General features: G+C 31.0%; 1 protein-coding gene across 4 annotated transcripts; it reads right to left on the reverse strand.

The window, feature by feature from the left end:
- Positions 1-9,820: 9,820 nt before the first annotated feature.
- On the reverse strand, positions 9,821-19,588 carry Gls (glutaminase). 4 transcript variants are annotated; one of them, XM_077416413.1, is made up of 12 exons: positions 19,023-19,588; positions 17,143-17,237; positions 15,137-15,172; positions 14,494-14,593; positions 14,252-14,397; positions 13,569-13,942; positions 13,092-13,372; positions 12,608-12,784; positions 12,153-12,313; positions 11,696-11,821; positions 11,360-11,500; positions 9,821-10,994 (listed from the first exon to the last, which is right to left on the reverse strand). In XM_077416413.1, the coding sequence occupies exons 1-12, from the start codon at positions 19,125-19,127 to the stop codon at positions 10,835-10,837; spliced, it is 1,902 nt and encodes a 633-aa protein (XP_077272539.1). In that variant the 5' UTR covers positions 19,128-19,588; the 3' UTR covers positions 9,821-10,834. The 4 variants fall into 4 exon arrangements, with proteins under 4 accessions (XP_077272539.1, XP_077272542.1, XP_077272540.1 ...); XM_077416416.1 differs by lacking the exon at positions 15,137-15,172 and adding an exon at positions 16,509-16,589; XM_077416414.1 differs by lacking the exon at positions 15,137-15,172.
- Positions 19,589-19,794: the final 206 nt, after the last annotated feature.

Consider the following 19,794-nt stretch of genomic DNA (forward strand, 5'->3'; position numbering starts at 1 on the left):
CCGTTTATTGAAGAATGCAGTAAATATGAACAATCCAATAAAAAATGATGTGTTTTTACAATTTTATGTTAGCTTTAGTTGTAAATAATAAAACTTCGGAAAAAATATAAAAGAAGGACTAGGGGAAAAAGAGAAAAAAAGGGAGAGAAAAGCAATATAGTAAAAGAAGTTGTTAAATTTATTTACCAGTTCTTTTCTTAATTTTTTAACGCGTGTAAACAAATAAATCAATTATCTTTTGCAACCCATTTCGAAGTTTTGTATTTAGAGAAATAATTGCAAATATTTGTATTGAGCGGAAATATTATTTCTGATAAAATAAAGATACACTAACTACTCCCGGCTCTTGCATAAGCAATAAATTTAATACCTAAGAAAAATATTGATTCCCAAACAGTCTTAGCGATGTGACGAAGTCATTTGCAATTTAAGCAGTCAAGATGACATATCTCGCAAGCATGTGTATGGAGATTTCACTGAATTCTGTCTCCTCTTTATACCGATGACTATACGACAATCAATAATCGTATAACTAAAAAATTGAAGATATATATTTTTCACAAATTTAAGCGGAATGTAAAATAACAATAAACGGCATTCAAGATTCTATAATTTATCTTATAAAGACATTTTAATTATTTTGTTAATTAAATAAAAAAATTAACACTTATTGGTGTACTTTATTTTAATTTAATATAATAATATTTTTTGTACAAATTATTATTTATCGTGTTGATCTTTCTAAAAAAGAAATATTTTGTAAGTGTAGCAAAAAAGAACTCGAGAAAAAAAATTTGGCTTATTAATACAGACAAGCAATGACTAAACGTTACAAAAAAAACAATCTATCTTTTCTCTGTCTTTTATTAACATAAATAATTACAACTAACCTACGTAGATACATATCCGAGTAAGCGTTGTCCATAAATTCAAATCGTGTAAGCGCGATGTGATCGTAAGTAACCGAGAAAAATTGATAGAGAATTGACAATATCAATAATTAATATTAATAACTTTTTTACATCTCATATTCTTCGCTAAATATTCGTAAAAAGTCAAATTTAATAATAATTATTAGAATAACTATATACGAAAAGAGGATATAAAAAGTAATATATGCAGGGGAAAACCAATGAATACATGGAAATAACGGGCTAATATTTTGAAATAATTATAAAAATGAAAATTGTATGCAGTCCTCGAAACACTCTCTTTTTCAGTGACAAATTTTATGACTATGGCATTGAAGATCTATATTAGGTCAAGAAAAAAATATAATAAGATGGAAAAAAAAGATTAATTGAGTTCAAGTTTTTCTAAATTCAATATATTTGTATGTAATATTATATCGGTATACTTTATGCAGAGTTTATCAAAAATATGTTATCAAGGTTTTTATACCTAAATTAAATTAAAAACAAATTTTATTACAGTTAAAAAACAACAAAGAAATATACTAAAAATCGCAAAAATATAAATAAAAATATTTATAATGAGTTTTATATTAATTAAACTTGGCTGGTATCATTTTTTAACATTAATCTCGAAGAAATAAATTTTTGAAATTGCTTCGTAGAGATAATATTTCATTGATATATAATTTCGAATAATTATTAAAGAATATTATTTTTTAGTGAGCACATTATGGTGAAGTAATTATGTCTGCGGTCAAGCAATAGTCGGTATCAAGCAATAGTCAATTTAACCAGTCACAAACACGAAGCTATTTCGTAAATTCTTCCTCAAGCTTCTTGCAAAACCTGTATCGTTCCGGTTCTTCAAGGTCAGGTTCAATGACTGACCATCGATGAATTAACTGCTTGCAGAAATCCGGTAACGCCTAAAAAATCGTAAAACTTATTTGTAAAAATCACGACTTGTAATATCGATAATAGTTAAGTATATCCGATTTAGTTGTATATAGGAGATGCAAATATATTCGTTATATCTATCAAATTTTATTGTATATACATACTTTGTTTAAACTGATTCTATAATTGCAAATTGAAATCATTAATGCTAATTTTGTGGGAGGATAAAGAGATAGAAACATACTTTCTTTTTTTATAGTGTTTAATTATTGCTTATTGTCTGTATTCGTGAATCAAATCTTCATATAATATGTATATGCAAATCTAAATAAAATTTGAAATAAGGAGGGAAGAAAGAGGAAGCAGAATTGGAAACGGAGAGGGAAAATAATAGAATAATAAGTTAAGACGTTTAAATAAAAGAATCTGGCCCAAGTTAAATACAGGAAAGAATTAGAAAAGCAAACATAGCAATGAGAGATGTATGGAGAATTGGGAAGAGAAGATTTGGAAAAAATTGGAAAATAAGAATATGGATGTTTGACATTTAGACGATAATGAAAGATATGATATGGGGAGATATGGGATTGGAACAATTGGGGGAAAATGGAAAGTATCCACAAAAATTTTTTAACCTTCCGAGAACACACCTATTTTTTCATTCACGGAGAACACTCTGAGTCAATCTGACCCTACAACACACCTTGATCGTCCACCATTTTAAATTGACGAGTGCGATCAGCTTGAAAAAATTTCCAGATGTACTTGGAACATTGTTAAATCAATGGATATAAATAAAAAGTGCTGTTGAAATTATTTACATATTTAAAAAAATTTAAAAAGAAATTATTAAAAAAAATTTTTTTTAAATTTGTAAATAATTCCAACGGCACTTTTTATTTATATCAATTGATTTAACAATGTTCCAAGTACATCTGGAAATTTTTTCAAGCTGATCACATTCGTCAACTTAAAATGATGGACGATCAAAGTGTGTGTAGAGTCAGATTGACCCATGAGTGTTCTTTTGAAAAAAAACGTAATTTACGAAAAAAAATTTATTTTTTTTATTTTTAATATTTTTTGCTATAAATTTTTCTGGGAAAAAAAACAGGGTCAAATTAAACCCTATGTGTTTTCGGAGTTAAATAGATAGTATGAGCCCAGGTAGCAAGCACTCGTCATTTTGACGTCAATTGACGTCAAAAGACGTCAAAATGACAAACGAGTGCTTGCTACCTGGGAGCTGATTAGATGACACTTGAAAATATTATCATAAAGAAAGAATTTAAGGGAGAAAATTTAAGATTACAAGTTAAAAAAAACATGGAGATACAAAGAGAAAGTAGAAAGTAAGGAAAATGGATTAGCGAGATCATACTAAGAGAAGATAAAAAAACAGCTAGAAGAGCAAAGAACTTATCGAAGTAAGAAAAAAACAGAATTACAGTAATAAGTAATGAGGGAAAAAGAAATGGAGGTGATAAAAAGAAAACTACAGAAATGCATTAAGGTGAAATGGACAAAGGTGAAATGGACGAAGGTGTAGAATGGAAAGATAATAAAAAAAGGAAATAAAAGGAAAAAAGATAGTAGAGGATAAGAGAATCAAAGTGCAACAAATGGTACAAACCCAGTAAACAAGAAACGTCAAGAAACAATTCAACTACATTGCATTAATGTTAAAACGTTGCTGTAATGTAGTTAAAATGTTTCTTGATGAAGAGATATAGACAACGGAATTATCGAAGTATTTGACGAAAGAATGAAAAAAGGAAAGATGAGCAAAGATAGCAAGACTGGGGAATAGAGTCAAACAGTCAAAATATTAAGAAAAGGAAGGAAACAGAAATGCGAACTGTATAATTGGAGAGTTGAGACGTGGCAGCATATGCATTGGAGGAATATATCGAGTGGACAGACATAGAAATTTAAGAGTAGATGATAGAGATATTACGAAAGAAAGCAGAGGAGACAGAACAAAAGGGAGAGAGAAAGTAGAGCAAAAAAGAAAAAGCAACAAGACAGACAATAATAAAACAAAATAACATAAAATGTGATATGAATATGACATTGATAAGTTCATAATGTAAAAAAATAGGTATTTATAATATGTTACTTGTATAATATTTAACATATGAAAACAGAAGTTATTGTAAAGGCCTCTGCACAATGAAAAATATAAGGAACAAAGAACAGATATTAGCAATTAGGACTAAAGAATCGGGAATAAAATTGAATGCACGATGAAAAATACAGGCAACAGAAACAGGGAATAACACATAGATTTTTAACCTATCGGAAGCCGTGTATTAATGCTACACCAGCTTTATTTCTTATTTCTAATCGCTAATATATGTTCCTTATATTTTTCATTGTTCGGGGGCCTCAACTCTTCGGGGAGTCAATAAAGACACCTGACTAACTAATAAAATTTAAAATATATAAATATATATAAAATATAAATATAAACTACACTGTATAATCTAAATAATGTTAGCACTTAAAACATAGTAACTGTAGTTCCCGAAAAAAGAGAATAAAGAAAACAATAAGCGTGTGAATTTTCCTTTAATGTAGTGAATCCGTTATCAAGTAACATACGTAACTCTTATACATAATTAATTCAGTTTCCCCTATTATAGAAATAGGGAATCCGTTGATCGTGAATTTAAAACAGCGTTACTCAGAGTTGGTTGAATAATCAAACGGAGCTCGATTTCGTTCCACGTATATTCGTAAGCGGCCGGAAAATAAACAATTATCTTTGATGATAATACGGTCGGCCTCGTCGCTAATCATAAATACAGATATTCGTATACATGAACGCTCGATCTTCACTTTGCGACAGTAGTTCGTTATTTCCATTTGCGTCATTATAATGACGGATGATAAGCGCGTGAACAACTTGATTCTCGAGTATAAATGTTTATCTTCAGCTAATGACTTTCTAATCTTTAATTCAAGTTGTAATTCCATGTCAATTCGTCCACGAGGATTCACCGTGCATGTCAAAAATCGGGGAATCCCCATGATGTGGCCAAAGCAAGCTTGTGTCATAAAATAAATGGCATCTTCATCTTAAAATTATTTATTTTGTCCATAAATGTAATATAAGAAATGCTTTTCTACATATATTTAGTTATATTATTGTATATAAATTACGTATTATATCTAAACAAAAGACATGTAAAAAGTGTGTAAATTTTTGCGATAAATTAGTTTTTACGACGTCTCTCAAGCCAGTTGTTAAATATAAATTTTTATAAAACATATATGTCAATTAATTCAAATCTTATTTATCAGGTTTTTATATTTTATTGTAAAAATTACCTGGTAGAAATTTGTGCCCTTTGACCGAACACCCAAGCAGTTACTATCTAGTATTACTGACTAAGATTTTTCTTGATATACAAAAATATTGCATAGCCACTGGGCAAAATTAGTTAAAGCAAGAGATGAAGTTATAAATGTCAAAGTTACAATTGTCAAAGATTGGAAGTGACGAATGAAAAAGATACACACGTAAATAAGAGATACGTAAGTAACAAAAAATGTTATTACTACCTATATTTGTTTTATTTATTTTACTTATGTTATTAATAATATTTGTTTTATTTCTTAAAATTATTCAGAGAGAGAGATTATTCTGATAATATAAATAAAAGAATTAAATAGCTTTGATACAGAGTCTAATAAAGACTTTAATACAATATAAAAGATACAAAAATGGATAGTATCATATAGAATACCTCATTTACACAATGAAAAATTATTAAAAATATTAAAATACAGATATATATATGATTACATTGTCCTTTTACTGTATGCTAAGTAACTGCTGAGTAACTGAATTCAGAATTTGTACGTCTTTTCTGTGCAGTAATTACGCGAAAAGCGTTACATCTTGATTAAAATCCTATAAACCAGTTTTCTGTTCAGTTACTAGAAAAAGTCAGTATAACTGCCCAATAACAAATCAAAAACTACATTAAAATAAGCATATTATTTATTCTTAAATAGGAACTTTTTTAACAACAAACATTTCTACTAGAAATCATATAATGACAATTATTTTTATTAGAGATCAGATAACAAAAAGAAATTTTTAGAAATTTAATTTCTTAGAAAGAAATTTCTTGATTAGTAATTTAATTAATAACTTGACGCTAAGAGAGAAAGATACATGATGTAAAAAGGCAATGATTCAATCGAAGTCGTGAAAAGTATAAATCAAGATCGAATGAATCGAAATAGAGAATGCCAATATTACCGAATAAAGTCACACGGTGAATGCAAAGCCTACGGAAAGTTGTCGAGTATTTTTAATGACTCACCTGTTACGGTGCAGCTCACAATCAGCCGAGCAACAAAATTTGGTCAGGAAAACCCAACCGTTTGGCTTACGTGCTGTAACTGCAGTACGATACACGACGAACAATGACGTAATTCATGTATTTCCGTGGGCAGCGGACTATTAATCATACATTGTTTAGAATGGAATTGTTACTGTCATCGGCATTTACAAAGATAATGTATGGCGTATTGTACATTACATAAATATTTCAATAAAAATACTAATTAATTTATAAAATTACTGAAATTATTATTACATAAATTATTGTAAATACGTGAATTTTGCACGAGGGGAGGGAGGAAGAACGGTTTTGCTGAAATCTAAAAATTTAGCTATAAGATACAGATCTAAAAATAATTTTGTTGCACCGTCAAAATAATTATAGTAGGCCGCTAAAGTATAATGAATCATCATTGATGATAAAGCTGTAAAAAATTTTGACATTTTAGCAATCAGTTTGAGTGTTCTACATAATTATTTTGATGTTCCAAAATAATTTTTGAATCTGTATCTAGCTAAATTTTTAGATACTTCAGCAAAACCGTTCTTTCTGTGTACTATACGAAATAAGTGCACATTTTTGAGCATGTAATTCCAACAAGGTCGCACCTAATAATCGGCGACAATAATGTAATTTTGCTTCTTTAATAATTAATTATTGTTAACCCTCTGCATACGTTTTTTTTCTGCATTTTCAGAATGTAGACGTGGGTCTATCACGTTCGACACTATTTTTCCTACCTTTAAAATATTGTTAAAAAGCTGAAAAAAAATATGAAACATCTGTCAATATTGTAGTTGACGATTTTATAGTCATTTTGATAAACATCGTTCGTTTAATATTTTCTGGCAAATTAATATACAAGTTTTACAGTTAGGAGCGCAGATCATCATTTTGGCTCGGATGCCGTATTATAGACCTACGTATACAGACGGAGAATTAATTAACAATAAAAGAAACAAAATTACATTGTCCCCAATTATCAGGTGCGATCATTGTCTAAGCAAAATTATTTTTTAATCACTATTAACGTAGGTTGTTGTACGTCCTGTTGAACATTTATCGTACGAATGAATGGATTTTTTCAGCGCATCTTACTGCCAGCCATCAGTATAGGTATAATAACGTTTTGTTACGGCTTGTCTAAATTGCAACGATTATCTGTGCTTGCTTCGCGCCGATTAGCGCGCGTATGACGCGTTTGACTCGTACATAAAATCGCTGATATTGCGCGCAATGTCGAGGTCAAAGTCAATCTTCATTTTTCAATATTCTTATTTATTACTTCTTCCTAGTCCTCGTTTTATATTCCTAATGATGATATTACGTCACGAAAGTACGGAGATCGTTTAATGTTTATTTGATGATCTATAGTCGTTATCAAGACGGCTCATGTATTCTGCGTATTTTACAATCGTCTGATCGATAAGTTTGTCATTAATTAATGTAAATATACAAAATATCAGAATTTATTGTCTTAAATATGAATAATAATAAGCAATTTATATTTTTTCTTATTGCACCCAATTATTTGCGAAATTTTATGTTTCCGCTGTCTTTAATGTAAAATTGAACGCACAATTATAATTAATCTTAACCAATTGTAGAGTACGTATTATAAATTATTAGCAGTACAAATATTATAAATGAGAGACGAGACAATTAATATCTATAAATTAATATCTATAAAAATTTAACATTTATTATATTAATATTTATTATTGTTAATTTAAAAAATAATATTATTAATATTAAAGAAATAAATGTAAATAACAATTATGGTAAGTAAAGTAGAGACGCAAATTATTTTTTATTTAATATTTTATTTTATAGAGACAGAACAAGAACAAGTACAGAGGTGGACGCAATATACTTGGTCTGGATTGCACAAATTACACAAACAATTTACTAACTATAAATAAAATCTTTTTAGAAATAGGAAGTTTGAGATTATCGCATCTCTCAACATATGTTTAATTAAAAACGCCACAGTCATATACATATGTTAATATAACGATCATAGAAAAATATGTGAAGGCTTTTCGTGTCGTAAAACTTATCTCACGTCTACTAATACTGTAACTAATTCCTCACGAATAGATTAGGTAAAAAAATTATACATTTCTTAAAATGTATTATAAACAGTTTTATGCCACATAAATTCTGTTCTTTTAAGCCTGATCTACAATGTATTCTTTGCTTCCTGTTTTCTGCTCTTAATCTCTTTCCGACTATCTTGTATTTCGCAATTTTGTCGCGTAACTCGATATGTTTTTTGTTCTCTGTCGCCCAAGATAAAAATTGACGAATTTCATCAGAAGAGACAAATTAAGAAACATCACGTTACGCGACGGAATTGCGAAATACAAAAAACAGGAAGCAAAGAACACATTGTAGATTTGGCTTTAGTGACAAAAAATTACGGAATCTATATCCACCTCTCACATGAGAATTACGTTCTCATACGATGTAACGTTATTGTCATCTTTTGCCCGTTTGAAAATATAAGCTCAGGTTTCTCTCTACGCGAAGCGATCCTATAGCTAATTTATTCAAAAATATAGTTGTCTAACATACATAGAATATATATATAATCGCTAGTGTAATTGTTAGCGTAATCGTAATCGTTATAGTTGACGCGTTCGCGAGAAATTGACTTTTCCAGCCTTTTTGCATCTGTCGGCACATTTATGTAGCGTAACAACAACAGTATGGCGATACTGAGTACTCGCTCATACACTGAGAAATAAGTATATAATTGTACTCAGAATTGGCGTTATCCGTTTAACTATATTCATCTATGGAAACAACGTACATATTATTCTATACATTATAGTAGATGATATTATAGACGGAAGAGATAGAGATTACCGTATAACATTCCGTCTCTCATGTAAATGCCTAATTCTTTAATTAATTATGAATGACATAAAAATTATCTGCACAGATTATTTATCTGCTCTTTTCCAAACAATAGATAAAAACAATCGAAAGGTAACTAATTTTTAATACAGACGTAAACTTTTTTAAAAAACATTAACTAACTTTAATAACATTACGTTATTAAAGAACATAATGAAGAAAAGAGGGACGTTGTTAAAATAAAATATGTCTCTCTATTAAGAGATATCACATTAAGTAATATTTTTTTAAAAGTTTCTCTCACAGTGTGGACGCTTGCGAAATAGTAAATATTCCTCTCTAAGACGGATATACATTCCATATCTTCAAAGAATCTCTAAAACATCACAAAAAGTATATTCAGAAAGATATGTTTAACGCACGATTCACGCGCGATTTGTTACGAAGAATTTCCACGCGAGATAACATCTGTATTTTCCGATTAGCTCGTTATCCGCGTATTTATGCGCCATTGTATTAGAAAAATAAATTACTACTTCCAGAATTAAATGGAGGAATAATAATAAGCGCCACTGTGTCGAGACAATATGACGATTTGTCAATATAACTTCAATTTTATAAAATCATCGTTTATATATTATTTAAATGTGAGAGAAAGAAAAAAAAATTAGAAAATAAAAAAAACGGACATACCTATTTAATGTCTCTTACAACCTCAATTTATACGTATTAAATAGTCTATGTTTATTTAAAATTTTTAATTTATTATAAATTGACTCTTATTTTACAACGTTAGTAATTTTTTTACATTAATGTATTTTGCTGTCGAGCGAAATACTTTATTATTGAACAAATTAATTCTAAAAATTTATTCCCGAAATAGCCACCTTTTTTGCCTCGTTTTTAAGGTAGACTTGTGTCGATAAAAGACAAAAGAATTTATGCCTTATTAAATATAATAAATAATATAATTAGAAGATTTTCGAAAATAGCTCAAATTATTCAAAAATGTGAAGTAATTAAGGCATGTTATCTCCTGTTAACTAAATAACCGAATATTCTGTCAAAACATGAAGACTATTTCAAACTTAAGAATCGGATAGCATTTGGTTTGTACCTTTATTGATCTGATATGTAAATTGGAAGTTTCTCTCTCGCGCATTTACATTCAAAAGCAGAAAAGATATCGAAGTGTATCTTAAAGAGTAAATATATGATAGTGAGGAATACGATAGTGAAGAATACGAGGTAGAAGTAACATATAAATTAATAAAGTGATGGAAACAAACTTCTCACTTTTAATAAACTAAATCATGGAAAAAAGACGCATACGTAATATTAATCACAGTTATTTTTAATCTGAGTATGCTGCTCAATGCTGAGATAACTCGAATCTATCGCGCGTAAATAGAACGAGGTCACGCGTTCAAAAACTGATAAAATTATTGTTTCCCGTTATTGTCCGTTTAAGGCTAATGTAAAAATTATTTTGCATTAAGGTTGCATGTTCCAAAACGCATTCACTAATTGCGATTAGCTACTATATAAATATAGTTATGAAATAATTCTATATATCATATATATGTGCTATACCATTCAAATAATATAATATTGAAAAATACTCTGGTTACATAGAATAAAAACGTATTTTCTTGCGACCTCGTTCTGCTGTTACTACGATCGATACGTCGTCTCGTTTCTTTCTCCACTCGACAGCTTTTACGTAATAAATCCTTGTTGCCACCCTCACTCTCGGTTCCTCGACTCACTCCAGTTCCGTATAAATTCGTCATCGCTTATTGCTCACGGCGACTGCACTGCCGTTTCCGGTTTAACCTCATCGATACATCCGTTCTGTTTGTTCTCTAATTCGGTCTTACGGACGAGAGCGTAGTTGTTCAGATACTCCACCACCTGCACGTGCCCGAAAGTCTCGGCTTCGTCGACTGGTCGTTTACCCCATCTAAAAACACGATGTTTTTAAATTTAATTGCGCATATAAAGATAAGAGCTACTGGAAACACATAAAAACGATTAATTCTAGCATAAAGAAAAAATATTAATCATTTAAAAATTTAAAAAAAAAAATTATAGAAAATAATTAAATTCTAATTTAAGAAAACATTAACTTTGAATGTATTAAATAATTTACAAATAAAGATTAGAAACAGAGAATATATTTTCTTATTCCGTATGTAAAAAGTGTGCTTTAAAACAACTATAATAGATTAATTATTCGTAATAATTGCGAAAAATCCGTTGTCAGATTATACTCAATTCGTGAAATAATCATTGTAAATGGATCTTGAAGCAGTGCTCAAATTGTACCTGTCCTTGGGATCATGTGGGACCCCGCAATGCTCGATCAGAAACTCGATGCAATCTAGATGACCTTCGCTGGCAGCTAAGTGCAACGCGGTTCTGCCATCGTAATCCGACAGTGTCATATCCATCCCACTCAATCGGTGTCTGAAATTATCGATAACAATCAAAACTAATATAACTAATATGTAATCTTCTAATACTTCTTTGCCTCCGTTAAATTTCATCACTGGTGCAAATTTTCTCATGTACAGAAATATGATATGAGATTAAAAAAAAACGCACAACACAGGTTCGCGCATTTATCTTTATTAAACAGGTTCTTAAAAGAGAGTAACTCACCTTCTCATCGCTGTGACGTCACCACTGGCAGCGCTGAACAGAAGATTAACGATCGAGAGGCCTTTCGTTTCGTATTTGTGCCGTCTAGGATCTCTCTTATTCGTCGCGTGCTTCAGATTATCATACCTGTAGTCATATTATGAAATAGGTTTATCTAATAACGTCACAAGAAAGGGCGAAGAAAAAGAGTTGAATTTTAGTTTCGATCAAGTTTCTATGATCGACTATAACGTAAATTACAAGGAATAAGGAACTCAGATCAATTTCAAAAAAAATATTCCATAATAATAGTGGTACAACCTACACAGTGTATTCAAATTTTTTAATCATGTTGAATATTTAAGTAAGAAAAAAGAACACTTTAAAGATTTGAAATAAATTTTTTTAATCGCTCATCAGCTTTCTTTGTTTTCTTTTTTAGGTAAACAATTTGATTATTGATTAACTGTATCGTTACCTGTGGAAGTTAAATTCGCGCACGAGCTCCTCGCAGAACTGCACACCGCGACAGGAATTGCCGAGCGGATCCAAGGGTGGTGACCACGTGCAAATTCCCATGACGTTTGGAATTACCACGAGAAGGCTTCCCGACACGCCGGACTTGGCCGGTATGCCAACCTAGAATAAAATATAACATAGAATAAAATGTAAAGCATCGATTTTCATCAAAGCTTTACGTCGATATTGGCATCATACGCGTACAGTAAATAAATTATTATCCAAAACCAGATTACGTATTATGAACATATTTACGCAATAAAGCAACGTAGTAAAAGTTTTTTATAACTAAACAGTTACCAGTTATGGTTCTAAAAAGTTTGTTGAGCCTTTTAATTTCGTGTGTTCTTTGAACCATTTATTATTTTGATTTCCAAAGATATTACCCGGTGCATTTTTCTTTTTTTAACTCACTTTGAACGCAAATTGTCCGCTATAATCGTACATGCCGCAGCTGTGCATAAGACTCAGGACATCGCGGACGCTGTCCGGTTTTAGGACCTTCTCTTCGGTAATCGGGCAAATGCCGCCGTTCGCTAATGTGGCTGCCATTATTGACATCGTCTCGCAATTTGCTTCCATAGCGCAGCACTTGCCAGTAAAAACAAAATTTATCGTCAAAACGTTACGTATGCACAAATACCCGAAATAGAAATAGAGGCGGTTTAGTCTGGTTCCTCAGTATCGTAGTCAAAAGAGAAATTAAAAGATGTACCACGAATAAAACTAAAACAGACTCGTGTTTATTCAGTAAAAAGATATCGAAAACTATTATTTAGCGTACGCATTCATAAATTTTTATTTTATTTTAATTTTTGTTCCTAATAATAAAAAATGAGTCCGTAATGCTTTATTTAAATTGTTTCAATGACTATATACATAAGGAAGAAATATCTACCTGGAAATAGAAATCCATAACTTCCTGCAGATTCGTCTTTTCCGGATAGCATTTGTGCTCCCTCATGTAAAATCCTAAAGCGTAATTTCGATCGGCCGCCTCTCGCTCTGACAAAAAGACGGCGTTGTTAAACCCGAGATTCTCACCACCGGCCAATCTTTTGAAACAGTTCATCGTGAAGTCGAATTTCTCGGCCAGGCCCATTTCCGGCTTGACTAACGTTTTCAGAAGCGAGCAAATTAATATCGCGCCGGCGTTGATCATTGGATTGTGCGGCTTCTCTAAAAAGATATCCATTTGTATCACAAATTGATCGTATAAGTCAAAATAAAAAAATAATAATAATAAAGCACTTCACACTTTGTCATTTTTTCCTTAATTTTTAATTAAATTTAAAATAACTTAAATACCAAATTTATTAATTGATTTTTTACTGTTATTCAAATTGTATCATTTTTTCGACCAAATAGTACATACTATTATAATCTAGTACGAGCTCGTTGAAATTTCTACCGGACGGCTCTTGACCAACGTACTGATGCACCACTTCGTTACCCAGCCTCTCCAAGGCTATCGCATAAGTCAAAGGTTTACTGCAGCTTTGAAGGGTGAACGGTATTGAGGTATCTCCAATGCTGAATCGCTGACCGTCAATGGTGCACACGGATACGCCCCAATATTCCGGATTCATCTTGGCTAACTGCGGTATATAGGAGGCGACCTTGCCTTCGGTGTTCGTTTTGCATTTCCAATAAAAATCCTCGATGTGCTTTGTGAAACCTGACCAGTCGGGAATTATGAACTGATGCCTGAACGCTCGCGAGATCAAGACGATATTGGGATTTATGATCCTGAAAGAGGAAACAACGACGCATTTAAAGACGTTTTCTTATCGTAGATATTTACAAACTTGGCTTTTTTCAACATTTAAATATTACATTAAATTCAGGAAGAAATATATTTAAAAGTTAAATTAAATTTTGCAAATATTTAAACATTATATACGTATAATATTATATTAAAATAAATACGTATAAAATTATATTAAAGCTCACGTTATGAAGAATATCTAGAAGTATTAAAGTAATGTAACGTTTCGCATCTACTTAAAATACATGCATTGAGTTGTTTTTTTTTTTTTTGAGATCGTATAGACTCACCTTCTGAATTGTTCTCTATCTAGCTTCTGCGTTTCGTGCGATATAGCTTTAGTGCGATCGTTATTCTTGGCGTGCTCTTTTTTCAAATTGTCAGTAAGTTCCTGAAGTCGAGGATCATTCTTCCGTAAACCAGTTATCCTTAAAGCCTTAAAATAAATTAATATAGATATTAATTTCTGTTATATAACTATTTCACGAATTTATCTCTCTATAAAAATAGAATGTTGTTCCGTCTTACATACAGCTAAAAATTCCGCGACTGATACAAGACCGGTCTCCTCGTTCTTGAACATGTCAAATAAAACATCTTCGGCGTTCGTTGCTTGATCTTGATCTCGAGTGCTGTAAAACATTAAAAATATAATTATTAAATGATATAAAGCGAATAACGCGTTTGTGAACAATGTACTAATACAGTCAACAGATATTTTTCTCACAACTATTTTTCTATAATTTTAATTAAATAGACAATAATAACAAAATCATATACATATATAGCTGGAGAATGACCACCACATTATCATTATTTAACTCATTCTACAACTGTTACTTATAGCAATTATAAAATAAATGTAATATTTCATCTTCCATTTAATTAAATCACCGTACGTTTATAAACGTAAAAGTAAAACTCACCATGCATTGAAAATACAAGTAAAATAATAAAATTGATTATCTTGCTTATAATAAGCAATAAACAAAAAGATTAGGTAGATATGAAGTTATTATGTCTGACATTTCATTAAATGATAATTTTATGTTTAACTTTCCGTTCGTTAGCTTCAATGAAATTGTTATATCGACAAAATGGCACGGAATAAATACTGGTGCTATTAATAAGTTATTCATATCACACAACGCATTAATGGCGCATAGTGTACTCACTACATATAATGGCTGTCGTGAATAAAGCTGTATTCGCTGTAACGAAAAGCAAAACAAACGATTCTGCATTAGTAATGATAATAATAATTGTCAATGCGACTGTTACCTAAGAAAGCGTGCCAACATCCGGGTGGATCGATCATCTTTCTTCTCTACCCAGATCGAACACGCGATTTTCGATTTAATTGCGTAATCTTCGGAAAGCTTAGTCAACTGGAGATTAGAGTTTGCCTTGGAATCACAATCGTCCGACTCGATGTACGGCATAGTGATTGTCGTAGTTCAAAACTATTTTATTTTAACTGCGTAAACTGTTATACTTTTATTGTTAAAAATCAACAAACATTATATTTGTAAGTCTCGCAGGTATTAATTGCGATTCTTTACGTCGTTAAATTACGTTTATTTAATTCAAGTTCAATTTCGCAGATTTAGTTAGACAAACGTTTTTTGTTAACTCAATCTAATAAAATATCGCTGTGATTATTTCGCGTTGCAGCGCACCACAAAACACGATTAGATCTTTAGTTTTCTTCACATAATACAAGTTTGCAAAACGCTGTTAAATGTAATAGACTTTTTGTGCAAAATCTAAAGAACGTCTTATTGCTGTCTGGTTGCAAAATTACTCCGTCACAGATATCACCGAGGTTCTTATAACACTCGAAAAAGAAAAAGGAAAACAAGTTTTGACGTCGACCCCCCACAATGATAAAAAATAAACCTTAAAATATCATTTACGTCAGAAGCAGGTGACATCTTGAGAGCGAGGAGCTACATGCAATTTGCATTCGATGACGAACAATTGTAACAAACAGAAACCGGTAACAAATAATTGCTTAGTATATTAGAGTTTATTAGAGCTAGAGCAGACAGCTCCGGTGGATAAAGGATTGAGATGTTAAAAAAATCAGAATTTATGTTAAAAAAAGAATTTATGTTTGGAATTCTTTATAAGTGCACAAGGTTGATTAAGTTATATGATGAATAAAGCATTAAATAATGTATGATGTTAATAAAAAAAATTATAATTAAATTGCATTACAAACAGATAAATTTATTTAAAAAATATTGAAAATATTTTTATCTTGTAGTGTCAAGATTTAATTTTATCAAAATCAGGAATTGATTTTCTACAAAATCTGAGATTAGTTTAGAAATATTTTTATTTTTATATTTTTTTGTATCGCTTTCCAATTTATCTCTTCTATAGATAACTCTCAATTCAATTCTTTTATGAAAGGACTAATGTTAAATATTTGAAATTGTTACTCAATATTTGTTAGAATCAATTAAAATTTTTAATTGATTCTAACAAATATCGAGTAACAATGATGTTAATTAGATACTCTTCAGAATGAGATAATCTTACCGATACGTTCTTAGTGGTAATTCATTGAAATCATCGATCGTGTCGATGCAATGACCATTGAATTCAAAGTCGTCCATTGTTCTGACTTTAATAATTGCGGGTGAAAGAAACACAAATTAATATCACCACAGAAAGTACACCATTTTGATAATATTTTACAATCTATATTATATCTCGCGTTCTCGAGAAATCTCACTGCTTCAGTTTAGCGACAGATAAAATCACGATCTGAAAGATTTTATGTTGCTGACCGCGCTTAAATAATACACAATAACAACGCTCGACCTAATCAATTGCGATGGGTTAATAGATTGCAGTGCATGATATCGCATCGACAAACTTATTGCACGACGATTACTATGCCTTTCTATATGTCGGTATCGTTTGCCAGTTATCACAATTATACGCATTCGTCCAGCGCAGCGTTCAAATTACGCGTTTCAGTGTTACGTTACGTTTATGTTTCTTATACAAGCCGTCGTGCGATACGCGGTTAAAAAGATATATATATCAAAAGAAATTCTTGCGTTACTTATTTGTATGAAAGAAATATTATTATTAAAAAAACTATTCCATGTTTTTTTTGTTTAATTTTTTTTGAGAATTAAATAAGTAATGTTAGGATTTTTCGTACCGTGTTTGAGAATGTTCCAATTTCACTGCAGCTCCAGAAGCGGCATTCAAATTCGCTTTTCCGAGTCTCGTGGACGTTGGTATAGCAGCACGTTTCTGTAAAATCGTGAATATTCCGTTCGTTAACAAGTAGAAAATAAAATTGTAATTGTTTTCACAATTGCGTAAAATAAAACACCGAATTGTTCAAATAATATTAGCCACAATTGAGATATTATTCGACAAAACGTAGAAACACGCAAGGATTCCTGGAGTTTGTAATTAATAATTAAGAAATAAGTGAAAAAATGTATTTGTTCAATAAAATAAAAATTATTTTAAAAGACACACATTATAATATAATATTAAAAAAATATAGTTTTTTTTATAGTCTCTAAACGAAGCTCATCTATGCATTTTGCATTATGTATGCGCAGACTGCATTGTTTCATTCGAGAATTAAGTGAAAATTCGATTTATTGAAAAGGTTCAGTTTTTACGTACTTTACATATCAAACTACTTTTTTCTTTATTATATTAACTTTAAAAAAAATTATTTAATTTTAATATTGATAGAAAACACATTTTTATTTATATTTTAATAACATAAGTTATCTATTAAACAATCAGAAATTATATTAATCTTTTACAATAAATATTAATAATTGCTACATTAATCAGATGCTTTAGCAATTTATTAAAAGGATTAATTACACATTTCTAAATATGCCTGTAAATTAATAAATATAAAATTTATAATAAGAAAAATTGTGCATTTAATTCGATAGTTGTGTATTTTTTTTATTAAATTTAAATTTTAAAAGAAAACTGTTCGTATAGTAAAATATATTCATATCACAGAGTAACTATATAATAATTTCTTCATTTAAAAAAATTATTTTAAGCAGTTTCTGAATTATACATTTCGAGATGGTTGCATAGAGAAGAATCGCGCTGGTTGCTAGGCAGCTCTGTATTGATCCTTCGATGAATCAACATCATAGTACTCTAAGCGGAAGCCTGTCACGTGTACTTTAATTCGGATCAGTAGGTTTGTATGTACACATATAAGCGTAATGAAAATTGAAAGCCCGACTAGATTGAAGAGCGAGATTACTCGTCTCTGAATGTCACTCTCACCGCTTGTTATGTAATCAATACATAACTATAAGCTTCACATACTCGTATCTTGTCCATAGTGATAAAAATGTTAATAATAAAATCCAAATATTGCTTGACAATTCTGGGTAGATAAATAAATAAATAGGTTTCTTATAATATAAATGTCAAGACGTATTTATTAAATTGTTTCAAGATAATACACTATAACATACTTTAAATCCAGACTTCATATAGTATATGCTACGTAATATTATAATATGCAGCATGCTCATTGTTAAAAATATAATCGTAAAACGATCAATCAAATAATTGTAGTACATACTAATTATATTGCTTTTAATAATTATCGGCTCGAGTTTCAATCATTATCAAGCACGAACTATTAAGTGTAATAGTCTAATTCGAGCGGCTTGTTGGCGCAACATAATAGACATACGCGAGCTATGTGTCAAACTATTTCTGTCACCGATATAGGCCATTGCCACCGCCCACGTGGTTGAATCGAGAATCGGTCGTTTTTCTTCCTTAATACCTTAAGGATGTATATCTAAATTACAACGTAACGAATAGATCTAATACATTGATAAATGTGTTAACATTGAGTTGTAGGTATGTTACCATTATTGCGTAATACTTGAATCCGTAATCGCCATGTTTAATATTTCCCTTACTAAGTCGTTTGTATAAATTTCGCAATTTCGTGAATTTTCGTAAATTTCCGTCGTTTAACGACTCGCTTTTGAATCTTTCCTATTTTTTTTTTACATGAATTATTCTTACCTTGTTGGTGGAGTACAGTTTCCTGAGCCCGTTCGCACCGACTCTCACGAACTTCAGCATCCTCGCACCTTGCATCACCACCTCCCTTAATATCGTCGCTTTCATCACTGATAACTTCGTATAATTTTATTCGACAACACTAATTCGAAACAACCGCAATTAATTCATGATAATTCGAAAAGTTGTAAACAATATAAAAAAAAAAAAATCGAACTGCTTCACATGAAAGCGAGATGTTTCAATTTGCAATCTGTATCTCGCACGTAAAATATTTAGCCAGATAAAATTTTCTTCTTGAGGGCTCGAATTTTCTGATCGATATCCCAAAAGATGTCCACCAAAGTTTCGCACTTTAAAACGCAAAACGCCCGTTTCTACACTATTTGATCGATATTTCAAGGTATAATTTTCCCCGACTCGAAGATCTAGTCCCTCAATAAATTCTCGATTGATATCGTCCGCGAATTGTCACAATCACCTGTCGCAATTTTACCTGCGACAACGACATCGCCGTCGAAAGACGACCCTCAGCGTCCCGACGACCAGCGTCTACTACACCGAGGGTCGTAGAGAAGGTGGGGAAGAGGGGAAGACCGGCCGGCGGGACATGCGCGATTTAAGGATGGTACAAAATTTCGCTATATAGCTGATCCGGAATATGTCACGGCGTATATAACTGACACGAATTATCCCGCGGGAAATAAAATCGCGGAACGGCGTCGACATCCTCTTGGGGAAAGTCTGCTTATGACTACGCTTGTGACCTGTGAAA

This window comes from Temnothorax americanus, unplaced genomic scaffold (assembly GCF_048541705.1).
Source record: "Temnothorax americanus isolate GAGA-0224 unplaced genomic scaffold, ASM4854170v1 Scaffold43, whole genome shotgun sequence".
Classification (NCBI taxonomy): Eukaryota; Metazoa; Arthropoda; class Insecta; order Hymenoptera; family Formicidae; genus Temnothorax; species Temnothorax americanus.

What these genes read in the sequence shown, in the direction of transcription:
- Gls (XM_077416416.1), bottom strand. Translation starts at nt 19,127, where the DNA reads ATGAAAGCGACGATATTAAGGGAGGTGGTGATGCAAGGTGCGAGGATG. An exon ending in TTATGGATTTCTATTTCCAG is followed by an intron (nt 12,785 to 13,091) that starts GTAGATATTTCT and finishes TTTACTGGCAAG; the next exon opens with TGCTGCGCTATGGAAGCAAA. An exon ending in GACGTCACAGCGATGAGAAG is followed by an intron (nt 11,501 to 11,695) that starts GTGAGTTACTCT and finishes CGATAATTTCAG; the next exon opens with ACACCGATTGAGTGGGATGG.